The following is a 21,709-nucleotide window of genomic DNA, read 5'->3' on the forward strand; positions in this document are numbered from 1 at the left end:
GCCCGCGTTTCCAAGACCAGGGGCCAAGCTTGTTTGGTTAAGCAAAATCAAGACGATTTTTTAGAGGTGTACGCTGACATTATAAATTACGGGTGAGTACGGAGCTGGGCCTGTTCAGAACCCAAACTCTCTTGCGAGCTCCATCTCGTCGGAGAGCACGTCTTCGTCGTCGTTGGCCGCCGCAGGCTGGTCCGACGGCTGCTTGCCCGCAGGGGTGTACAACTCGTCGTCCGACAGGAACAGACCCGGATCGTCGTCAACAGGTTTGGGGGCAGACTCGGAAGGAGTAGGTGGGGGTATGTCCACGTCGGTTTCGTGTGTCTGTGCCTCAACCTGGATCGGCTCAAATGGTTCCCCCACCATGAGTGCCCGCTTGTATGTTCTCATCTGGCTCGTGCCCATGGCGCGACTCAGCACCGGAATGAAGTCCTTGAACTTGTACTGCGGGTACACGTCGTGCCCCCACACCTGGTAGACGTGTAGCAAACGCGTGAGGTTGTCGAAATGGTGGGAGTTGGTGTAGTTGTCGCGTCGTTGGGCAGGTCGCTTGGCGTGGTGGAACTTGTACTTTTTGAGTGCGCGGTGGAGCGCAGGCAGCCCGCGCGGGCCCAGGAGCAGCTCGTCGGTGAGCTTGTGCATTGTGCGCCGTTTCTTGGGGATCTCGGGCACCTCAGGGCCCTGCAACCCGAGCAGGTCTTCGTTTGATAGCGACATACGCGAAACTAAAAAAAATATGTGGGGGGCAGATTTCTAGCCACGATGGGTGGGAGCACACACCACCAGACTGGTGAGTGTGCATCTACAGCATGTCGCATGCCACAACACAAACACACAGGTGGCTGGTGCTGGGTTATTCTGGACCTAACCTACAAGGAACATAGTAGCAGCAATATTAACGTACATGCGGTGTCACTTCTCCACAGACAGCTCCTTGAGCCGGGACTGGATCGAGTGCACAGGGTTGGTCTTACCCAGAGGAAACCGTTGTTTCCCGGACTGGTTCAGCTGTTCGCTGATGGGCGACACGTTGAGGTGGTCGGACGGCGATTGGTAGGCGTTGCGCAGGCTGGTGCGGTCGTTCAGCTGCAGCAGGTGGCTATGTGCGTGCTGGTCGCCAGCAGGCTGCGCCTCAGGGGTGGTGGACACAGGCACCACAGGCACCACTTTGCTACTATTTGGAGTAGACATAAACAAAGACGGAAAAAAAACAACAAGGGACGATCGACTTTTAGGTATTTTTCGTATCAACTATGAACGTCAAGCAGTTGTCCATTTTAGTTCTTGCCGTGGTGGCGCAGGCCGGTGTCCAGATCGGCGTTACTCACAAAGTGCCGGAGGCTGAGTGCACGCAGCGCACGGCCAAAGGCGACGTGGTGAAGATGCACTACACGGGAAAACTGCACGAGACGGACGAGGTGTTCGACTCGTCGCTGGGCCGCCGGCAGCCGCTGCAGTTCACTTTGGGTGTTGGCCAGGTGATCAAGGGATGGGACCAGGGTTTGATGGACATGTGTGTTGGGGAGAAGCGGAAACTGACCATCCCACCAGAGCTGGCCTATGGCAAACGGGGGGCCGGTGGGGTTATTCCTCCGGACGCGACGCTGGTGTTTGACACCGAGCTCGTGGAGATTGTGTCTGCGAAGGACGAGCTATGAGCGTCTGGGGTGCAGGTACGAGTGCAGCGGGTCCACGCGTGCGCGCTTGGACAGTCCCACGCGGTACCGAGGCTGTGGGGGTAGCACTATGGGTTTGGCCAGGTGTGGGAGGGCCGTTTTTAAAGTAATCGAATTGTTGTTGTCCTGTGTAGACTGCGGAACGGTGGGGGAAACCGCGAGCGGCGGAGGCGGCGATTGGGAGGCGGCCTGGGGGCTGTGTGTGCTTGGTTGGCTTTGCTGGAGATGCTGGCTATAAATGACTGAGTGTTGGCTCTGCTGGCTCTGCTGGCTCTGCTGACTGCGCTGGCTCTGCTGAGTCTGTTCTCTGCTGAGGCGGACGGCCTCCTGGACGAGATTTTCCCCACTGAGCTCGTTGTCGCTGTCTGTGGAGTTTGTCACCTCGAGCTCGTCGTTGCCCTCGGAACTGAGCAGCGAGATCACCTCTGGACGCGGGACGCGGCGACGGAGCCTTTTGCGAGGCCGCGCGCCAGCAGCCAGGGCAAGCAGGCCGGATTCGTGGGCAATTTCCATGACGCGTTCTATCGACGCGACGCAAATTAAATTTCCTCACCGGAAGCGGAACAAATAATTAACCCCCCCGGCACGCCAAAAGGTTTTTCCCAGGCATTGCCGAGAGATCTACACGGTAAATTATCCTCCAAGCATAAATTAATTAATACATAAGGACTATCAGAAATAAAGCAGCCCAGTTCCACTCGGCAAGGAATTATGTTGTGAATCTAGCAAATGGAAGCGCAAATGTATCGAATAGTTTATGACTTCAGACTTAGAAAAGAGCCAAAGCAGCAGCAAGACCGGCACCGAGAGCAACGGAACCGTAGGTGTTAACAGCAGCACCGGCAGTGGAGACGGAAGAGGACTCGGAAGAGTTGTTGGCAGCCTGGACAGAGGCAACGGCAGCGAGAGCGACAATGACTTTAGAGAATTGCATTTTTATTGATGTATGTGGTGAAGACAAATTTTTACGGAACCTCCTCCCCTTTTATATCTCGCCACCTACCGCAAATGATTTTCTAGGAAAAATTTTCGTGCACGATCTTCTTATTCGTTTGGTAACCGCATTAGGAATATGAGGAAAAGAAATTTCTAGCAAGACAATAGGAAACACGCTTGGACAAAGACGTGCTTAGCTCACTACGCTTGCTGCCACTACTGTGGGTCCCCCGATTAGTCTACACGGTAATCGTGTCATCGGCGTGCTGATTTCAGTTGTCGGACCCTATTAAACTGCTAAAAATAAACCGGCTCGCCCACTTTGGTGATGAAATTTCCGCATTCGGCTGTAATTGAAAGCTATTAGCATAGCCTCCTTCCTAATCCGGCCTAGCCTGAGATTCTAGATTTGCGCTTCCTTCGCAGGTTCTCCTTTCAGACTCGTGTTCAGGCACCACCTTGGCGCGTTTGTCGTGGAGGGCGTCGCGTTTCTGCTTCCTTGCCCAGCATCCGCGCTGCTCCGGTTTGCTCCTCGCACAGTTGGTTCCGCATCCAGCGATAACGGTGGCCCGTGCAAGCTGTCCAGCTGAAACGCGATCTCCGATTGTATCGTATCCTGTGTTTCACACAATCTGCGTAGAAGATCGCTTGTGCCTGTTTGATGTACTTTTGAAATCGCAACCGTTGTTTCTCGCTAGCTCTTCACCGCTTCAGCAGGCCCTCCAGTTTTCCACCAGGTCCAAAACCACGGCAGCTCCCATCGCCAAGAGCCCAAGGCCGTGCTCAGGGCCCCGCAAGCCCATTTTCCTCGTTTCTTTGCAAGCCCAACCGAGTTTGAAGCCCGCTTATGTAATCGCTTACCCCGCCGCCCGATGGAAAAAAAATATTTTCTCCAGTGACTCTTGTTCATGTCTGAAGCCATTGCCAAACAGGCGCATCTGGCGTCAACCACCCTGAAAACGCTCTCCGACAAGGAGCGGTCGCTCGCGTTGTACAAGATCAAAGAGGGGCTCGAGGCTGCCAAGGACGAGATCCTCGCTGCCAACAGAAAGGACATGGAGCTCGCAGAGGCAAACCATCTCTCCTCCTCGTTGATCAAGCGACTCGATCTCTCGAAAAACGGCAAGTACGACTCCATGTGCGAGGGAGTTCTTGACGTGTCGAATCTGGAAGACCCATTGAACAAGATCACGTTGCAAACCGAGCTCGACGACGGCTTAACCTTGACCAGGCTCACCTGTCCGGTTGGAGTGTTGCTGATCATTTTCGAGAGTCGGCCCGAGGTGATCGCCAACATCACCGCTTTGGCCATCAAGTCTGGAAACGCTGCAATCTTAAAAGGAGGCAAGGAGTCGTTGAACACGTTCCAAGCAATGGCCAACGTGATTAACAGTACTCTTGATACCGAGACAAAAGTCCCTAAAAACGCCATCCAGCTCGTCAGCACTCGCGGAGAGGTCGGTGACCTTCTCAATCAGGACAGATACATCGACCTGGTGATTCCGCGCGGATCTAACGAGCTTGTTAGAAACATTAAGGAAAACACCAAAATCCCTGTGCTGGGCCACGCAGACGGTATCTGTTCGATCTATGTCGACAAGGACGCCGATTTGGAGAAGGCCAAGCGGATCCTTGTGGATTCCAAGACAAACTACCCGGCCGGCTGCAACGCCGTGGAGTCTGTTCTTGTTCACCAACAATTGGTGGATAATGGTAGCTGTCACGAGATTCTCGCCGCATTCAAAGACGCTGGCGTGACATTGCATCTGTCACAAGAACTGTACAAGGAGGATAAGGACACTGTTCTGGCGACCGAAACAGACTTCTCCAAGGAGTTCTTGTCGCTGGACGTGGCCGTCAAGACGGTCCAGTCGGTGGAAGAGGCCATTTCGCACATCAACTCGCACTCGTCCAAACACACCGACTGTATTGTCACCGAGAACAAAACCGTTGCTGACAAGTTCCTGGCGGGAATCGACTCGGCCGGCGTGTACTGGAACTGCTCCACCAGGTTCGCCGATGGTTTCAGATACGGTTTTGGTACCGAGGTTGGGATCTCCACCAACAAGATCCATGCCCGCGGTCCGGTGGGGCTTGAAGGTCTGGTTTGTTACTACTACCAGCTGCGCGGCAACGGCCACGTGGCGGCCGATTACAAAGGCGCCGGCGGCACACAGGTGTTCAAACACAAACGGCTAATCTAAACTGTGATTAATTAATCGACGCGTCGACCGACCCTAATTTGAAGGCAATCAATAAGTAAAACAAACTACATCAAATAAACGCATCTTTATTTTTCCCCCATCATGGACGAAAACTACGACGTTATAGTGTTGGGAACCGGTTTGACCGAGTGTATTCTCTCTGGACTGCTGTCAATTGACGGTAAGAAAGTCCTGCACATTGACAAGCAGGATTACTATGGAGGAGAAAGCGCTTCTTTGAACCTTACCCAGTTGTACTCCAAGTTCAAGCCAAGCAAGCCGTATGCAGACCAGTTCGGCAAAGACAGAGACTGGTGTGTTGATTTGATTCCCAAGTTTTTGATGTCGAACGGTGAGCTTACTAACATTCTTGTTCACACCGATGTCACCCGTTACATGGAGTTTAAGCAGATTCATGGCTCTTATGTGTACCGCGGGGGTCGTATTGCGAAAGTTCCTTCCAACCAGACAGAGGCGATCTCGTCTCCGTTGATGGGATTCTTTGAGAAGAGAAGAATGAAGAATTTCCTGGAGTTTATCATCAAGTACAACGAGGACGAGCAATCTACCCATGGTGGAGTGGATCTCGACAAGACCACCATGGACGAGGTGTACAACAAGTACGGACTCGAGCGGGGAACCAAGGACTTCATTGGCCACGCCATGGCTCTTTGGCCCAACGATGAGTACTTGAACGAGCCGGCCAGAGAAACGTACGACAGAATTGTGCTGTATCTTGGTTCTGTTGCCAGATACGGCAAATCGCCATACATTTACCCATTGTACGGACTGGGCGAGCTTCCACAAGGATTTGCCAGACTGTCTGCGATCTACGGCGGAACTTTCATGCTGGACACGCCAATTGACGAGGTGTTGTACGAAGATGGCAAGTTTGTTGGTGTCAAGACCAAAGAAGGAACTGCCAGAGCACCGGTTGTGATTGCAGACCCAACCTATTTCCCAGAGAAGGTCAAGGCCACGGGCCAGAAGGTGATCAGAGCCATGTGCATTTTGGACCACCCGATCCCAAACACGTCCGACGCGGACTCTGCGCAGATCATCATCCCGCAGAACCAGGTGGGCCGGAAAAACGACATCTACATTGCCACCATTTCCTCGGCCCACAACATTAGTGCCAAGGGCTACTACCTGGCCATCATCTCCACCATCATCGAGACAGACAAGCCTCACCTGGAGCTGGAGCCCGCATTCAAGATCATCGGCGCAACCAAGGACGTTCTGATGGGCATTGCCGAGTTGTACGAGCCATTGGAGGACGGGTCCAAGGACCATATCTATATCTCCAAGTCGTACGACCCTTCGTCCCATTTCGAGTCCACCACCGACGACGTCAAAGACATCTACAAGCGTGTCACTGGCCACGACTTGGTGCTGAAGAAGCGCGCCACCGCAGAGGAGGAAGCAGACCTGGCCGGATTGAGCTAAATCATAAATAATTAATTTATTTTTTATTATCTGTTATCATGTCATTGTACACCTTTTCGACCCCGACGTTGCAACGTTTACGCAAATTCCGCATCACCAGCGCCCGCAGCAGCACATTGCAAGCACAGGTGTACCAGATCGACGCGCAATCGTACGATGTGCAGTACGAGGAGCCCGAATTCGGGACGATCGACTCGCTCGACACGCTGCTGGAGGAATTGCCGGACAACTCGCCGCGGTTTGTGGTGCTGAGCTACTCCAAAACGCTGCCCGACGGCCGGCTTAGCAACCCGCTGGTGATGGTGTACCACCGGCCGCTGACGGCGAAGCAGGAGGCCAAGATGTTGTACGCGGGGTGTCTGGAGCAGTTCAAGAGCGAGGTGAGTCCGAACCGGTTCGTGGAGGTGGCGGACGAGGACGACTGGGACGAACTGCGCTCCGAGGTGGAGTAGCCCGTGGCGGCCCCCATCGTATTACCTAAGCAGCCCTAATATACATCACGTGACACTTATTTTTTTTCTCAACCATCCGTCCACCATTTGGATTTTTCACCTCTAAAAAAATTTTCCACACAACTATTCTACAACATGGGTCGTATGCACAGCAAAGTGGGTAGCCTCTAGCCCAATACAACGCCTGTGATTCGGGCTGAAGCGGTGGAAGCTGCTCAGCACCAATCGTTTGCCACGTATTGGATAAGTATCAACTAACCTTTTAGGGAAAGGGTATGTCGTCCTCGGCACTGCCATACTCGAGAAACGTTCCATCTTGGTTCAAATTGTCTTCTGACGATGTTGTTGAGCAGATCGTGAAGTACGCCAGAAAGGGTCTTACCCCTTCTCAGATTGGTGTTATTTTGAGAGACGCTCACGGTGTTAACCAAGCCAAGGTGATCACCGGTAACAAGATTATGAGAATTCTCAAGTCCAACGGTCTTGCTCCAGAGATCCCAGAGGACTTGTACTTCTTGATCAAGAAGGCTGTTTCCGTTAGAAAGCACCTTGAGAGAAACAGAAAGGACAAGGACTCCAAGTTCAGACTTATTTTGATCGAGTCTAGAATCCACAGATTGGCCAGATACTACAGAACTGTTGCTGTCTTGCCTCCAACCTGGAAATACGAGTCTGCCACTGCTTCTGCTTTGGTCAACTAGGTAGCCGCAAATAATAAACATGAGTGATATTAGCTGAGGTATTTTAAAACTATGTCGATTCCAACGGTGTAATGTTGAACGGTTCGTTTTTCCATGCGAATGCGACAACTCCACCGTCTTTAAACTGTAATTCTTGCTCGGACAGATCTGCCGTCCCGAGTCGAAGTCCCTCCGCGTCCACCTGGACACGGCCTTCCTTCAGTTTGGGCTCCTGGGGCTCTTCAGCCTCACTATCGCTGTCCACCTCAAACGACGGCACTGGAACCTCCACTTCGTCCACCTGGTCCGCCTTGTTCTCCAACACCAGCCCACCAGACCCGTTCAACATCTCCGCCAGCCGCGTCTTCACCTCGGCCGCGTCGCAGTCCTCCGAAACGCTCACAAAAACCGTCTGTAGCTGTCTCTTGGCCTTGATAGTGATCATGCCAATCTCCTCCCCGTATAAATAAAAAACTTTTTTATTGCCGTATCTTTTGTTCCGCAAAATGAGCTCATCTTCGGCTGCTCCCTCTGCCACGGCCACGCAGGCCAACGTGGCTGGAAACTTCATAGGCAGCAAGCCGTCCACCGTGTTGTTCTTCATCGCCCTCTGTGTCGGGGTGATCATTGCTGTACTCTTCATCTTCTTCACCTTCAGATACCTTGTCCGTTCCAGATACGGTCTTTACAGTCCCGCTCCGCAGTTTGCCCGCAACCCGTTCTACATGGGGCCCACCGGGCGCGCGTCCATGAACGGACTCCAGCCGTACTTCGAACACGACATGGCCTTCAACTTCGCAAACAACAGACCCCCAAACGCTTCCCGTTATCACCCTTCTGATAGGTACTCCCGAAAAAGAAAGCTGACTCAGGAGGAGGTCGACGACCTGTTCCCCATCAAGACGTACGCCAAGTGGCTCAACGGCGGCCAGGAAGACGTTATCAACAGAAACGAGGGCGTCCTGGTCTACGAAGAGGACACCACCAGGCAACAGCAGCAGTCCACCCCTTCGCCCGCACACCGCGACGAAAACAGTATCAGCAGCGTCCACGAACTGCCGCAGGAAACTGATCTGGCCGACCAGGGCAAGTTCGAGCAGATCGAGCTCACCGAAACGGCCCCCGCTACCGCATCCTCCGTGGATCAGGACCATCTCCACTTCACCTCCGGAGTGTGTGCGATCTGTCTTGATAACCTGCTGGACGACGACGAGGTGCGTGGTCTGATCTGTGGCCATGTGTTCCACGCCGATTGCATCGATCCCTGGCTTGTCAACAGAAGAGGATGCTGTCCGATGTGCAAAAGAGACTATTACATGAGAGATCGCAGTCGGCGTCGCCACGGCAACCACGGACAGGGCGATCGCGACCTGGACAGTATCTTCAACGACTCCGACTCGATCTCCGACTTGTACTTCCCCAGATCAACAAAATATAAGGCCCAGACGTTGCTGGCTTGCCTCCAACTGGTGAGGTCCGGACAGTACTCTTCGAACACCGAGAACCCTGTTGCCACCGCATCAGAGGCTCCTCCCACCGCACCGCTTGAAGACACAACAAGAATGTCCAACACAGACTTCTCCAGACCGCCAATGCCAGACGTGCACGCGTTGCAATCGTCGATTCTCGAAATTATCAACGAGCGGCCGTTTTCGCCAGAAGATCTGGACAACATCGACGTCAAGGCGTTCGAGCATGTCAACACGAAATTCTCCTGGATCAGAACTGTGTTCTGGCGTATCATGGGCATCCACAAAGAAGATCTCTACTACCATTTTGTCCTTCATTTTTACGAACTCAACAGGGAGCAAAGATTGGCTCGTCAAAACGAACCTGCAGAACAATCTAACGATCAAAACGCACATCCGCCGCAACAACAACAAACTCCCGAACAAATGGTTTGATTACCAGTTCACTTTGGATACTTTAACCATTACTTAATTACAACGTTCCCTTCAATTTTCAACCGACAGCTTTTTTATTCCAGCTTCTGCTTCTTCCACTTCGTCTTCATCGTCATCGACGCTCAAAACATTGAAAGAAGACTGTTTAGGACCATCGGTCTTGATCTGCTTGGTTTCTTTAGCTCCCGACTTGGATGCTTCTCTTGGCTTTTCCTTATTCAGAGCAGAGCCACGGAGATTGCTCCAATCGATGGCAGGCTCCTGTTTCTTTGGCTTTGGCTTGAATGTGGTGTCGCTCTTTCTGCGAGCGCTCTCGGCCACAGAGTTTCTGGCCGCGCTCCAATCTGGCTCTGGAGCACGCTCTCTTCTTGGAGGACGGTCTGCACGCTCAGCACGCTCTGGACGTTCAGCACGCTCCACACGAGCAGGCTCTCTATTTCTGATAGCGCTCCAGTCTGGCTCTGGAGCACGGACGCGAGGCTCTCTTGGCTCTCTTGGCTCTCTGCGAGGTCCGAAACGGTCGCCCCGTGGCTCAGGAACATTATTTGCGCTGTCACGGACAACAGACCAGTCTGGCTCAGGAGCTCGTTCTCTTCTTGGGAACCGGTCTCTTCTTGCCTCTGGAGCGTCGGCCCTGGTTCTAGCAGCTCCCCAATCCGGCTCGGCAGCACGTCCCCCTTGGAATCTGTCTCCACGCTGTTCGGCTCTTGGGCCGTCACGCATCGATCCCCAGTCGATCTCTGCCTGAGGCTGGCGGCCTCCACGGCCCCCAAACGAGTCTTTCGAAGGAGCAGCCACGCTCACGTACACAACACGGCCGCCCAAGTCCTGTCCCGACAGCTTCAGAGCGTCCTCTAATGTCTTTCTGTTTTTAAAAGTAATAAACGCAAATCCTCTAAGGGTACCGGTCTGCTGGTCCTTAGGGGCATGGAAATCTAATATCTCGTCAAAAGGGTCGATCATCTTCAAATTGTCTGCGAAAAAGCCCTGAACGTCATCGTCCAGAATCTCGCGTGGCAGATTGTTGATTCTGGCCGTGTATGGAGGACTATCTGGAACAGGATACTCTCTTCTTTCGAAATCTCTCTCTTCGAAACCACCGCTTCTGCCGCCCGTAGGCTTGGAAACAGGCACCTCCAGAGTGTTCATGTCGAACTCCTCGTCCGCCCACGAACCTCCGAAGCTTTCGTCCGCAAGGAACGAGCCTAGATCCATCTTAACTTTGGTTTTAGGAGGCATGTTGTACTAAATGTTTGTGAAATGAACTTTATCCGGTTTAAAAATTTTTCATGTTAATCACCGCGTCTATCGCCGCGTCGAAATTAAATCTGCTAATTATCAGAGCAATAACCAGCCATGCAATCTTTCACACTTCCAACACTCCTTCTGGCTCTGGTTGCATCCGTGCTGTTGTGGAAAGTTGTCAGCGGTAAGCTGTGGCTATCTGTTGGTGGAATTGGCTTTTTCCCCAGAAATAACGGCCATCTGCTACCTATAGCAATATACAGTGTATCCGTCACCGTTGGCAAGCTTGGCGTTTCTGTCAGCTCGGTTGGAGTGGCCCTTCGTCCTTCTCGACCGTTTATTCGTGTCTGTGTGGACGGACTGACTGTTACCAAGTCGAAGTCTTCGAAACAACGAGTTTCTGCCCAGTCTTCCTCGTCCTCAAGCAGAGTACCATTAATGTTCCTGTCCTTGCTCGACTACCTGGTCTACTGGGTCCCAGAGACGATGCTTTTGGTTTCCAACGTGAAGTTCAACGAGATGGAAGTCCAATCAGCAGAAATCCGTCTCTCAAAGACTCATTTGCTCCGACTCCATGTTTCTGCTGCCAAAATAGACTTCCGCCATGAATCGCTCCATGGCCACGTATCTTCCCTTTCTGTGGAAGCCACATCCTCCATTAGACTTAGACAATTCCGTCCAAACGCAAATATCGTCGTTCAGAACGGTTTCCTGGCCATTGAGTCCGTCCCCGTGAAAGTCCAGTTCACCGCCTTGAAATCCATCGTTACTCCGGACTCGGCCAGTCTGAGCCTGACCAACATCGTTTCCAAAGATCTTCTCGACCTTCCCGAGATCAGCTATACGCTCAACTTTGCCGAAATGGTCTCGAAAGTGGAATTACCGTCGGTCTCTGCAAAAATATCACTCTCTTTGATATTTGTGCTACTATCCACCTTTATCAAGCCATATGCCTCCAAATCGTCAAAGTCGTCGCAAAACCCTCCTAAGTTCGTTTTTCTGCTTCACAATCTCGACCTCGAGCTGGTGCTGGCCAACGATTTCCACGTCCGTGTGCTTCTGGAGCAAACCTCCGTCTCGTCCACCACGGCCGTTGTGCAGAAAGTCGTGCTCCAGATCGAGCAGCACCAGAAGTGGCAGCGACTGCTCTCTATCCAGGACTCGCGCGCAGAAATAGCTGTCCCCGTGGAAATCTCTATTGGATTCATCAAGGCGTCCATTCCGCACGAGTTCCTCATCTACAAACTGTTTGACAGCATCACCAACACCATCAAGACGCTCAAACAACACCTGTACACGCTTAAAACGGGCGACGAGTCGCTGGTGATCGAGCCAAAGGCCAAACCGCCGATTCTGATCCCAGAACTCCGGTTCCACGCCAAAATGGTGGCACTCTGTTTCGAGGCCGACCCGTTCGAGACCCAGCTCGCCATGGCGTACCAGCTGGGCAAGGTCGAGCAGCGGTCGCGACTCGCCAAGCTGGACTATCTCGACAACCCAGAGTTCCTGGGAAAAGTGTACGAGAACATATCAACTTCGTGGGTCAGTCTCGTCAAGGAGTATACCTCCAAATTGGCAGCTACCATCGCCCAGAACAGCAGTTTCCTGGAAGGAACAGACACCAGTCTGGCTTCTACGAATGCTCCTGTTCTGTCATTGTACCTGGAATCGCTCGAGCTCAAGCTTGCACAGCCCAAACTGCCCTGTTCGCTGCCTGACTACATAAACCGGGTCGGCAAGGGCATTCCCCACGAAACCGAGTACACGACGCTGGTGCCGCTGCATGCCGACCTGTCTGTGGGCCAAGTGCGGGCCCATCTGATGGACCTGCCGCTGCCGTTGGCGTATCTGCCGTGGAGCTCGGATAAGTCCACCGGGTTGCAAATTACAGGCAATCTCGTGCTACTGGAACAGCTGGGCGGTGACTGGCGATGGGTGGACGTGAAGATCAACGAGTCCACGTCGATGAAGATCCCGCGGTCGTTGTCGAGCATGAAAACGCTGCTGGAGCTGGACGCGGTGGTGAAAACCGACCAGACCATGCTTCTCACCTGGGGAGCAGGCATTCAGCCCATACTACGGCAACTGTCTCTCTGTGTGGACAGTTTCAGCAAGCCCAAGATGGATCCGAGTCCGAAACTCGGAGTCTGGGACAAGATCAGGTACATTTTGCACGGGTACGTGAACCTTGTGTGGGCCACAGACGCAGACCTGCGTATCAACCTGAAAGGGTCGATGGACCCGTACGAGATTTTTGGGCCCGCGGCCGGGTTTTCGTTTGTTTTCCGCAAGAGCGTGCGACTCGAGCTCAACAACCCGCACAACAACCCGTCTGATTTCGTTGTTGTGCGCGCCAAGGAGACGTATTTCGGCATCGCGAACCACAGCGGAGAAAAATTGCCGTGCTGGTGCGCCCAAACTCCGCTCTACTTATCGCGCGCGTCTAAAAATCCTCTATCAACTTCGTTATTTGGCTGCTACCTAAACCCGCAGTTCTTTCAGCCCGTTGCGCCCGTGGTGCGGTTCAAGCAGGCAGTCAGTCTGAAGGGCGAGATCGAGTTCAAACTCACGTTCGACTTCAACCAGCAGGACGAGTCCGTGCAACCAAAACCGCACTACCTGGTCACAATGGTGCACCCGCCGTGCGACGACAACCACGACTCCTATGCCGGGTTCCGTACGAGCAACATCCACATGGGCATCCAGCTCGCCACCAAGGACGCAGAAACAAACTCGCTGTACCTGACACCCGTTTCGTTCTCGTACTTTACGCAATGGTTCAAGCTCTTTGGCAACGGTATCTCGCTGCCCATCAGAAACGGCTCGTTGTTCCAGAACAACCCGGAGTCTGTCAAGTTTGGGTCGCATCTCCACTCTTTCGGCTACCAGTTCGACGTCAAGCCGCTGTATCTGTTCCACGGCTACCGTATGGACCTTGACGACAAGGAAAATCAGACGGTCTTGGGTTTCAAGGGCAAAGTGGACGGGTTCCATTTGGAGTTGAACCAGAACAAGGAGCCCATGGTGCTGAAGAACGAGACCCTGCATCGACAGGTGAAACTAATGAAGATGAAGTTCAGTACGGGCCGGGTCGAGTTCAAAGACGTTGACGTGCGTGTTTTGGTAGCAGCGGCAGAAAAGCTCGATGGCGATCAGTTTCCAACCAACTGTCACTCCTGGTTCGACCGCGAGGACCTGGAGGAACAGAACCTGCCGTCTTTTGGTACCGTCTCGGCCAATTACCTGCATTTGTTCCATTGCATGGACATGGCGTTTTCTATGGATAACGCTGCCAAGGGATTCACCAACGTCGTGGAGGTGGAGCAGCCGCTGATGCGCTGGAACACCTCGCTGCGGAACAAAGTGTTCCAGTACCTGCATCGTGTTGGGTTCCGAAACTCGTATACCTACTACTCGAGCTACCATTCGCTGAAAGTTGCCGAGCAGAATTGCAACCGCAACAAGACCGTGACCGATTCCGAGGACTCGGTCAGTTTTTCGAGCCGCGAGTTGCGAATCGACAACTTCAACGACGACATTCGCGAAATCAGTAACTCCTCCAGGAATCTGATCCCCATGGACGACTTTCTGATCAAAATTAAACGGCCACAGATCCAGCTGATTGAGAACGAAGAAGCCGACTTTTTTATGTTGCTGAGCACTCCCGAGATCAACATCAGCGTCATTTCGATCAGCGACAAGAAAACTTTGGACAACGTTTCGTCGCAGCCTGTGGAGCGGCGGCTGGGGTCGGTTTTGCACGACACTGACGTTTTCTTGCTGGACCGGTCGGTTTCGACTGAAAACGCCAACTTTTACGGATCCACCAATAATTGGCCCCTGTTTCTGCCCGAACCGCCAGAGAAGTACAAGATCTTGTCCAGGACGTCGATGTTGGTGAGATATGACAAAATCAGCGGTCTGGTCAGCGATAATATCCGCGACAAGCTCATGTTCAACATGGAGCGGCTGGAAACAAAACTGGACTCGGAGCAGGCCCGCGCTTTGTACTCGCTCGTCACCAAACTCCTGCTCTACTCGGAGCCCAGGTCCAAGAAATTGGATGACGCAGTCAAGGAGATGGTCATGGTGACCGACTTTGGCAACCTGGACGCCATTTTCAAGCGAGTCCGTGTCATTGCAGGACAACTACAGTACCTGGACAAACCGTCGTCTTTGCGGAACAAGCTGCTGATCGAGCTGTATACCCGGATGCGAGTTTTAGTGAAAGGCGGCGGCGATGATAGCGAGCTTGAATGGATATTGAAAGCTGGGTCTATAAAGATGGACTTTGCCGACCAGAACCAGACATTTTTGCGGCTGGAAATTGTCCAGGGAGAGTTCAAGCGTGTTGCGCTGTCTGACGGGACAACTGTCAATAGGGTTTCTGTGGGTACGTTGCAAGCACGCAACATGGATAAGGCGATATTCCCCGACCTGCTTTCTGGAATGGAGTCCAGCGACATGGTGGACATCTCGTGGACAATGGCAGATCCGATTGGCGGGATCCGTGTGGCCAAGAACGTGGAAATCCGTTGTTCTCCGATCAAGTTCGGACTCGAAGAAGATGTTGGCCGTCGTGTAATAGAGTATATGATGGGAGACAACGAGAGCGAGGAGATTGACGAGAAAACGGACACTTCGGACAACAAAGACGTCACCACGTCGTCGGGGCTGATGATGAGCCGTTCGAAGCAAAATTTCTGGTTCCAGGCCATTCAAATGGAGCCTATTCTGCTAAGCATTTCGTTGCGTGCAAAGGGATTGAAGAAACTTTTGAATGTGACTGGGTTTGAGCTTTTGTTGCCCCCATTGGAGCTGTCCAACAAGCTCTGGGCGATGGAAGACCTGCTCGACCATCTGAAGAAGTACATTTTGCACTGTCTCAAGATCCATTTCGGCAAGATCTTAAAGCACAAGCTGACACACTGATCAGCTGAAATGGACCTGGACGTGTCTTTTTTTCTGGTCGGGCTCACTCGGCGTTGTTGGGGTTCCCTTTCTCTTGCGCTCTTTCTTGGGAGTGGCCGAGTCGAGACTATCGATGGCGAGTTTGGCGGGGTCGAACCCAGGCACTCCGTTGATGGAACTCTTTTCAAACGCAAACAGCGATTTCAGTTCTTCCAACGGATACTGGGTCAATTGCGTCTGAGACAAGTCCGGGTTGTCTGGGTGGAAAACAATGGGCGATAGCGAGCGGTCGGTGGGGATCGAATGTTTGCCTGGAAGGTCGTTAACGTGGTTCTTGTACGACTTTCTGAGCTTGACTCCCTTGGAGCCGTCCGGGTTGACTCTGGCGAGCGACTGGGCAATTGGCTGCAGTCCATACAACCGAATAAGATCGGTGTTAAAAGAGGGCTGGACAGGCTCGTACTTGACGTCCTGATCAACAAAATAATGCATGGAGCGATAACAATAGAAATTAAAGTGTATTATATAATTTAGAAAAAGGTCTTTTGCCCAAAGCAACTCACGTGACCGAAAATAGGGCTAGAAAATTTTTCAGAGCTAAATAAAATATTCTTTACGATAATCTTTTCATCAACCATGGCTGCATCGCTCCCACACCCAAAGATCGTCAAGAAGCACACCAAGAAGTTCAAGAGACACCACTCTGACAGATATGACAGAGTGGCCGAGAACTGGAGAAAACAGAAGGGTATTGACTCTTGTGTCAGAAGAAGATTCAGAGGTACTATCCGTGAGCCAAAGATCGGTTACGGATCCAACAAGAAGACCAGACACATGATGCCATCCGGCCACAAGGCATTCCTTGTTAAGAACGTGAAAGACTTGGAGCCTTTGCTTTTGCACACCAAGACCTACGCTGCTGAGATTGCCCACAATGTTTCTGCTAAGAACAGAGTTGCCATCCTTGCTCGTGCCAAGGCTATTGGTGTGAAGGTGACCAACCCTAAGGGCCGTTTGAGTCTTGAGGCATGAATAGGTAGATGTTTAATACACTGAAAGAGAGTTGTTAGTAGAGATAGGGTTGGAGGAAGGAGGTTGACGGCCACAGCGGGGCGCTGTTATGGTCAGCACGTGTTGTTCACGTTTGTTGTGCTAGCTTTGCCGTGTCTGCAATCTCCCATCTTTCACTGGCCGTCCTGCCAGTCCTGCCAGCCAGGCGGAGCTGGGCCTCCATATTTTTATTTTCTTACGTAAACCAGATTCTTTATTCCCATGTCAAAACACGGTCCTTATAGTTCGGCCAACACGCCCAATTACCTCGACGACTCGGGCCCCAACGGCCTGGGCGACCTTGTGGACCTGGACAGTCTGGACGACCCGTTTGCTGACTCTCACGTCGCGGCCCCGGAGCCTTCCTCGTCCCGGTTTGCCAACGTGGCGAGTGACTACGACAACATCGACCCAACCTCGCGCGACAACCCGTTTGATTCGGACGTGCTCAGCGACTACGAGAGCGACAGTTACCGACCGCAGGGCTCCAGCGGGCTGCGCGACATGGTCAACCAGCTCAGAACAAAAATGGGAGGACCTGCCTACAACAACGTGGAAGATACGCACGAGCCTTCCCGCAGCGTTAGAGACGAGGACCCAGAAACTTCCGCCGCCAACAGGTTCGACATCATGCGGTACTTCCGCAAGCGTGGCAACGACGACGACAACAGCCCACGCACCATCTACATCAACGATCCACAGACAAATGCTCGGTTTGGCTATTACGACAACCACATCAGTACAACAAAGTACAATTTTGTCACATTTGTTCCGAAGTTCCTGTTTGAGCAGTTCAGTAAGTACGCCAATCTGTTTTTCCTTTTCACCTCGGCGATCCAGCAGGTTCCTTCTGTTTCTCCTACAAACAGATACACCACCATTGGTACGTTGATGATTGTTTTATTGGTTTCTGCTGTTAAGGAGATCACAGAAGATATCAAGAGAAACTCGTCAGACAACGAGCTGAACAGGTCCAAGATCGAGGTGCTGGATATCCAGACCGGAGAGTACGTGATCAAGAAATGGATTAATGTCAGAGTCGGAGACATTGTGAGAGTTAAAAGCGAGCAGCCGTTCCCGGCAGATTTGATCTTGCTCAGCTCGTCGGAGCCAGAAGGACTGTGCTACATTGAGACTGCTAACCTGGACGGAGAAACCAATCTGAAAATCAAACAGTCTAAGGAAGAAACCGCTGGTCTTTTGGCACCTCAAGAATTGGTGCGTTGCCAGGGAAAAATCATGAGTGAACGTCCAAATAGCAGTCTGTACACGTACGAGGGCACGTTGTATTTGAACGGACGTGAGATCCCATTGAGTCCGGACCAATTGTTGTTGAGAGGTGCCAGTTTGAGAAACACCGTTTGGATCCAAGGTATAGTGGTGTTCACTGGCCATGAGACAAAGCTCATGCGTAATGCTACCGCCGCTCCGATTAAAAAGACCGACGTGGAGAGAATCATCAATCTTCAGGTGATTGCTCTGTTTGGAATCCTTTTGGCATTATCTGTGGTCTCTTCCATTGGAGACATCCTCAACATCGCGTTCATGAAAAACCATCTGGGATATCTTTATTTGGAAGGTACAAGCAAGGTGAAGTTGTTTTTTGCAGACATTCTCACGTACTGGGTGCTATTCTCCAATTTGGTGCCAATTTCGTTGTTTGTGACTGTCGAAATCATCAAGTATTACCAGGCTTTCCTGATAGCCTCGGATTTGGACATGTACTACGAGCCAACAGACACACCAACAGTTGTGCGGACGTCTTCCTTGGTCGAGGAGCTGGGTCAGATTGAGTACATCTTCAGTGATAAAACCGGTACTTTGACAAGAAACATTATGGAGTTTAAAACATGTTCTATCGGTGGTCGCTGCTACATTGGCGATATTCCTGAGGACCATCAAGCAAGTGTCCAGGACGGAATTGAAACTGGCTACCACACATTCGACCAGCTCGAAATTGATAGAAAAGAACACAGAAACGGCAAAGTGATTGACGAGTTCTTGACACTGTTAGCAGCCTGTCATACTGTCATTCCTGAGGTTAGAGGTGACATCATCAAATACCAGGCTGCGTCTCCAGACGAAGGTGCTCTCGTGGAAGGAGCTGCCATGTTGGGCTACAAGTTCAATGTCCGTAAACCTTCCAGCATCAGCATCCTGGTTGACGGCCAAGAACTCACCTACGAGCTCTTGAACATTTGCGAGTTCAACTCCACGAGAAAACGGATGAGTGCCATTTTCAGGTGTCCGGACGGAAAAATCAGACTGTACGTCAAGGGAGCAGACTCGGTGATCTTGGCTCGTCTTTCTGACGAGAACGAGTTCGTTGATGCCACCACCAGACATCTGGAGGATTTCGCCGTGGAAGGTCTGCGGACTCTTTGTATTGCCACAAGAGTGATCCCAGAGTCGGAGTACCAGGACTGGAGTCAAATATATAACAAGGCATCTATCAGTTTGGAGGACCGGTCGCAGAAACTTGACGACGCTGCTGAACTGATTGAAAAAGACCTGTTTTTGCTGGGAGCAACTGCTATTGAGGATAAATTGCAAGACGGTGTTCCTGAGACCATCCAGGTGCTTCAAGAGGCCGGAATTAAGGTCTGGGTGTTGACCGGAGACAGACAGGAGACTGCGATCAACATTGGAATGAGTTGCAAGCTGCTCAGTGAGGACATGAACCTGTTGATTGTGAACGAGGAGTCCAAACGCGAAACCAGAGAGAATTTGCTTGATAAAGCAGAGATTTTGCGTAGCAACCAATTATCGCAAGATGACATCAACTCGTTGGCCTTGGTCATTGATGGAAAATCGCTTGGTTTTGCTTTGGAGTCTGATCTCGAAGACCTGCTTCTTGAAATTGCTGTTCTCTGTAAGGCTGTGATCTGTTGTCGTGTTTCTCCGCTGCAGAAGGCTCTGGTTGTGCGTCTGGTGAAGCGGAAGAAGAAGGCTCTATTGCTTGCTATTGGAGACGGGGCTAACGACGTCTCGATGATCCAGGCTGCCCATGTTGGTGTTGGCATCAGCGGAATGGAAGGTATGCAGGCTGCCAGAAGTGCAGATTTTGCCATTGGTCAGTTCAAGTACCTCAAAAAGCTGCTGCTTGTCCACGGTTCTTGGTCGTATCAGAGACTCTCATTGGCCATTCTTTACTCGTTCTACAAGAACATCACTTTCTATATGACCCAGTTCTGGTACGTGTTCAGTAACGGGTTCAGTGGGCAGTCGATGGTGGAGTCGTGGACTTTGACCTTGTACAACGTGATCTTTGTTGTTCTGCCTCCATTGGTGATTGGTATTTTTGACCAGTACATCACAGCCAACATGTTGAACCAATACCCTCAACTTTACAAGATTGGACAAGCCGGCCATTTCTTCAATGTGGAGATCTTCTGGTCGTGGGCTGTGAACGGATTCTACCACAGTGCTATCATCTACATCTCGTTGATCAATATTTTCAAGTACGGCAACCAACTGAGCAACGGAACAATTCTGGACCATTGGGGATTTGGTATTGCAGTCTACACCACCTGTTTGGTGACCGTTTTGGGTAAAGCTGCTTTGATTTCTTCGCAATGGACAAAGTTCACTCTCGTTGCCATTCCCGGTTCGCTGGCGCTGTTGATTGTGGTGCTACCATTGTATGCCACCATTGCTCCACACGTTGGTGTTTCCAAAGAGTACTGGGGAGTTGCTCCGCGGATTTTTGGGTCGTTGGTCTATTGGATGACGATTCTGATTGTACCGATCCTGTGTCTGCTCCGGGACTTGTTGTGGAAGTACTACAAGAGAACCTGGAACCCAGAGTTCTACCACAAGGTGCAGAAGATCCAAAAGTACCAGATCCAGGATCACAAGCCGCGGTTCTCGTCGTTCCAGAAAACGATCCGCAAGGTCAGACAGGTGCACCGGATGCGCAAGCAGCGTGGTTTTGCGTTCTCGCAGGATGAGGGCCAGGAGAGCATTATCAGAAAGTACGACACCACCAAGATTCGTGGAACTTACGGCGAATTGGATTAAGCTATGGAGTTTTGTTTTCTGAGCTTCTGAGCTTCTTTCAGCTGTGCGGTTTGGCTGGTTTTCGCGGCGATCCTATCCAGCGACGTGATGGCCGCCACGAGCGTCTTGTTGTCGATCGTCTGGGCGGTTTCCCGCGGTTCTGGCACTGATAAGATGTCGTTGTCGAAAACATAGCCGTGGTGCTCGAGAAACTGTTTGGTATCTGGGAACTGGTCTATTGACTCCAGAGTTGTCAGACGCACAACCTTGTACAGCTCGAGATGGGTCTGGAGGATACGGAGCCGCATCTTGGCCCTCAGGTCGTCAAACACCTGCGGAACAAGGTCGGAGTACTCTTTGGCCAGAGTTTCCACGGTCTGGTAGAAATGCGTCGGCTGGCTCGTTTGGAGGCTTTGAACCAGATGGCAGCAGTGCGGGTCCACCAGCCCGCCGTACTTGACGAGGTTCGTGTGCCGTTTGTTGTCTGCAAGCACGGTGTTGATGGCATAGATGCTGACGACGTTCTGGAGCACGTTCTGGGGTCTGGACACAGGCAGCTTGAACAGGATCTGGAACTGGTCGTGCGCAGAGCCGTAATGGCCCGTGTTCATGAGCGACTTGGCTAGAATTGCGTACGACTGGAAGATCGCATCCTTTGTCAAAAAGGCCGGCTCGATGTGCGAGTGTCTGGCCAGCAGCGGCGCCAGCTGGGCGATGTCCCGGTACTTTTGCTGGGCAAACAGCTGTTTCAGGGTGAAATAGTGTAAGTAATAAAACGATGCATTCATTGACGCGACGGTGGCCACGCGGTGGACCAGTTTCAGCAGCACCGCGCCCGTGGTGTCCACGACACCGGAAATGTCGTGGAGAAGGGTGTAGAACACGGTGACGATTTGCGAGCTGCCGAACACCAGCGAGACGTCCAGGCGGGCCAGCAGAGTTTCCAGCGCGTGTGCGAACCGCGCGGAGTGGACACGTCGCAGCTCGTGCGGCGAGTTTGTCTTTAGCACACCGGCCAAGAGCGCCAGCTGTTGGAGCAACGAGGGGCTGTTTTCCACCCGGTCCAGCACCCGCGAAAGCTCGTTCTCGGCCACGTAGTCGTGCACCAGCGCACACACCACGCGCCACAGCTCGTCAACGTTCACAGACGGGTCGTCCTCCGTCGGCAGCGAGTCCAAGTCCGCCGTGGCATACATGTAGGAAACTTTT

At 52.1% G+C, this 21,709-nt stretch overlaps 24 protein-coding genes across 24 annotated transcripts; 9 read left to right on the plus strand and 15 right to left on the minus strand.

Moving 5' to 3' along the window:
- Positions 1–114: 114 nt before the first annotated feature.
- OGAPHI_003026 (uncharacterized protein) lies at positions 115–714 on the minus strand (the record flags this gene model as incomplete). Its single annotated transcript, XM_046203960.1, has 1 exon — positions 115–714. The coding sequence occupies one exon, from the start codon at positions 712–714 to the stop codon at positions 115–117; it is 600 nt and encodes a 199-aa protein (XP_046062189.1).
- Positions 715–909: 195 nt separating this feature from the next.
- On the minus strand, positions 910–1,188 carry OGAPHI_003027 (uncharacterized protein; the record flags this gene model as incomplete). The annotated part of the gene is made up of 1 exon (XM_046203961.1): positions 910–1,188. One exon carries the CDS (start codon positions 1,186–1,188, stop codon positions 910–912), a length of 279 nt encoding a protein of 92 aa, XP_046062190.1.
- Positions 1,189–1,250: 62 nt separating this feature from the next.
- On the plus strand, positions 1,251–1,655 carry OGAPHI_003028 (uncharacterized protein; the record flags this gene model as incomplete). The annotated part of the gene is made up of 1 exon (XM_046203963.1): positions 1,251–1,655. One exon carries the CDS (start codon positions 1,251–1,253, stop codon positions 1,653–1,655), a length of 405 nt encoding a protein of 134 aa, XP_046062191.1.
- On the minus strand, positions 1,650–2,607 carry OGAPHI_003029 (uncharacterized protein; the record flags this gene model as incomplete). The annotated part of the gene is made up of 2 exons (XM_046203964.1): positions 1,650–2,194; positions 2,493–2,607. 2 exons carry the CDS (start codon positions 2,605–2,607, stop codon positions 1,650–1,652), a joined length of 660 nt encoding a protein of 219 aa, XP_046062192.1.
- A 696-nt stretch (positions 2,608–3,303) lies between these two features.
- OGAPHI_003030 (uncharacterized protein) lies at positions 3,304–7,433 on the minus strand (the record flags this gene model as incomplete). Its single annotated transcript, XM_046203965.1, has 4 exons — positions 3,304–4,045; positions 4,394–4,665; positions 5,030–6,289; positions 7,011–7,433. The coding sequence occupies 4 exons, from the start codon at positions 7,431–7,433 to the stop codon at positions 3,304–3,306; spliced, it is 2,697 nt and encodes an 898-aa protein (XP_046062193.1).
- OGAPHI_003031 (uncharacterized protein) lies at positions 3,518–4,813 on the plus strand (the record flags this gene model as incomplete). The annotated part of the gene is made up of 1 exon (XM_046203966.1): positions 3,518–4,813. The coding sequence occupies one exon, from the start codon at positions 3,518–3,520 to the stop codon at positions 4,811–4,813; it is 1,296 nt and encodes a 431-aa protein (XP_046062194.1).
- OGAPHI_003032 (uncharacterized protein) lies at positions 4,916–6,259 on the plus strand (the record flags this gene model as incomplete). Its single annotated transcript, XM_046203967.1, has 1 exon — positions 4,916–6,259. The coding sequence occupies one exon, from the start codon at positions 4,916–4,918 to the stop codon at positions 6,257–6,259; it is 1,344 nt and encodes a 447-aa protein (XP_046062195.1).
- On the plus strand, positions 6,298–7,412 carry OGAPHI_003033 (uncharacterized protein; the record flags this gene model as incomplete). Its single annotated transcript, XM_046203968.1, has 3 exons — positions 6,298–6,305; positions 6,372–6,707; positions 7,016–7,412. The coding sequence occupies 3 exons, from the start codon at positions 6,298–6,300 to the stop codon at positions 7,410–7,412; spliced, it is 741 nt and encodes a 246-aa protein (XP_046062196.1).
- Positions 7,434–7,461: 28 nt separating the features above from the next.
- On the minus strand, positions 7,462–7,836 carry OGAPHI_003034 (uncharacterized protein; the record flags this gene model as incomplete). The annotated part of the gene is made up of 1 exon (XM_046203969.1): positions 7,462–7,836. One exon carries the CDS (start codon positions 7,834–7,836, stop codon positions 7,462–7,464), a length of 375 nt encoding a protein of 124 aa, XP_046062197.1.
- Positions 7,837–7,897: 61 nt separating this feature from the next.
- OGAPHI_003035 (uncharacterized protein) lies at positions 7,898–9,295 on the plus strand (the record flags this gene model as incomplete). The annotated part of the gene is made up of 1 exon (XM_046203970.1): positions 7,898–9,295. The coding sequence occupies one exon, from the start codon at positions 7,898–7,900 to the stop codon at positions 9,293–9,295; it is 1,398 nt and encodes a 465-aa protein (XP_046062198.1).
- On the minus strand, positions 7,904–9,135 carry OGAPHI_003036 (uncharacterized protein; the record flags this gene model as incomplete). The annotated part of the gene is made up of 2 exons (XM_046203971.1): positions 7,904–8,761; positions 8,839–9,135. 2 exons carry the CDS (start codon positions 9,133–9,135, stop codon positions 7,904–7,906), a joined length of 1,155 nt encoding a protein of 384 aa, XP_046062199.1.
- Positions 9,296–9,346: 51 nt separating the features above from the next.
- On the minus strand, positions 9,347–10,534 carry OGAPHI_003037 (uncharacterized protein; the record flags this gene model as incomplete). The annotated part of the gene is made up of 1 exon (XM_046203972.1): positions 9,347–10,534. The coding sequence occupies one exon, from the start codon at positions 10,532–10,534 to the stop codon at positions 9,347–9,349; it is 1,188 nt and encodes a 395-aa protein (XP_046062200.1).
- A 117-nt stretch (positions 10,535–10,651) lies between these two features.
- OGAPHI_003038 (uncharacterized protein) lies at positions 10,652–15,472 on the plus strand (the record flags this gene model as incomplete). Its single annotated transcript, XM_046203974.1, has 1 exon — positions 10,652–15,472. One exon carries the CDS (start codon positions 10,652–10,654, stop codon positions 15,470–15,472), a length of 4,821 nt encoding a protein of 1,606 aa, XP_046062201.1.
- On the minus strand, positions 11,090–12,582 carry OGAPHI_003039 (uncharacterized protein; the record flags this gene model as incomplete). Its single annotated transcript, XM_046203975.1, has 3 exons — positions 11,090–11,386; positions 11,522–12,046; positions 12,298–12,582. 3 exons carry the CDS (start codon positions 12,580–12,582, stop codon positions 11,090–11,092), a joined length of 1,107 nt encoding a protein of 368 aa, XP_046062202.1.
- On the minus strand, positions 14,575–15,258 carry OGAPHI_003040 (uncharacterized protein; the record flags this gene model as incomplete). Its single annotated transcript, XM_046203976.1, has 1 exon — positions 14,575–15,258. One exon carries the CDS (start codon positions 15,256–15,258, stop codon positions 14,575–14,577), a length of 684 nt encoding a protein of 227 aa, XP_046062203.1.
- Positions 15,473–15,943, minus strand: OGAPHI_003041 (uncharacterized protein; the record flags this gene model as incomplete). The annotated part of the gene is made up of 1 exon (XM_046203977.1): positions 15,473–15,943. The coding sequence occupies one exon, from the start codon at positions 15,941–15,943 to the stop codon at positions 15,473–15,475; it is 471 nt and encodes a 156-aa protein (XP_046062204.1).
- Positions 15,944–16,087: 144 nt separating this feature from the next.
- OGAPHI_003042 (uncharacterized protein) lies at positions 16,088–16,483 on the plus strand (the record flags this gene model as incomplete). The annotated part of the gene is made up of 1 exon (XM_046203978.1): positions 16,088–16,483. One exon carries the CDS (start codon positions 16,088–16,090, stop codon positions 16,481–16,483), a length of 396 nt encoding a protein of 131 aa, XP_046062205.1.
- Positions 16,484–16,723: 240 nt separating this feature from the next.
- On the plus strand, positions 16,724–20,521 carry OGAPHI_003043 (uncharacterized protein; the record flags this gene model as incomplete). Its single annotated transcript, XM_046203979.1, has 1 exon — positions 16,724–20,521. The coding sequence occupies one exon, from the start codon at positions 16,724–16,726 to the stop codon at positions 20,519–20,521; it is 3,798 nt and encodes a 1,265-aa protein (XP_046062206.1).
- OGAPHI_003044 (uncharacterized protein) lies at positions 17,453–18,222 on the minus strand (the record flags this gene model as incomplete). The annotated part of the gene is made up of 2 exons (XM_046203980.1): positions 17,453–17,927; positions 18,191–18,222. 2 exons carry the CDS (start codon positions 18,220–18,222, stop codon positions 17,453–17,455), a joined length of 507 nt encoding a protein of 168 aa, XP_046062207.1.
- OGAPHI_003045 (uncharacterized protein) lies at positions 18,512–18,847 on the minus strand (the record flags this gene model as incomplete). The annotated part of the gene is made up of 1 exon (XM_046203981.1): positions 18,512–18,847. One exon carries the CDS (start codon positions 18,845–18,847, stop codon positions 18,512–18,514), a length of 336 nt encoding a protein of 111 aa, XP_046062208.1.
- Positions 19,084–19,572, minus strand: OGAPHI_003046 (uncharacterized protein; the record flags this gene model as incomplete). The annotated part of the gene is made up of 1 exon (XM_046203982.1): positions 19,084–19,572. One exon carries the CDS (start codon positions 19,570–19,572, stop codon positions 19,084–19,086), a length of 489 nt encoding a protein of 162 aa, XP_046062209.1.
- On the minus strand, positions 19,637–20,002 carry OGAPHI_003047 (uncharacterized protein; the record flags this gene model as incomplete). Its single annotated transcript, XM_046203983.1, has 1 exon — positions 19,637–20,002. The coding sequence occupies one exon, from the start codon at positions 20,000–20,002 to the stop codon at positions 19,637–19,639; it is 366 nt and encodes a 121-aa protein (XP_046062210.1).
- OGAPHI_003048 (uncharacterized protein) lies at positions 20,518–21,696 on the minus strand (the record flags this gene model as incomplete). The annotated part of the gene is made up of 1 exon (XM_046203985.1): positions 20,518–21,696. The coding sequence occupies one exon, from the start codon at positions 21,694–21,696 to the stop codon at positions 20,518–20,520; it is 1,179 nt and encodes a 392-aa protein (XP_046062211.1).
- On the plus strand, positions 20,782–21,126 carry OGAPHI_003049 (uncharacterized protein; the record flags this gene model as incomplete). Its single annotated transcript, XM_046203986.1, has 1 exon — positions 20,782–21,126. One exon carries the CDS (start codon positions 20,782–20,784, stop codon positions 21,124–21,126), a length of 345 nt encoding a protein of 114 aa, XP_046062212.1.
- Positions 21,697–21,709: the final 13 nt, after the last annotated feature.

The sequence above is a fragment of the Ogataea philodendri genome (genome assembly GCF_020536065.1).
Source record: "Ogataea philodendri strain CBS6075 chromosome Unknown scaffold7, whole genome shotgun sequence".
NCBI lineage: Eukaryota > Fungi > Ascomycota > Pichiomycetes > Pichiales > Pichiaceae > Ogataea > Ogataea philodendri.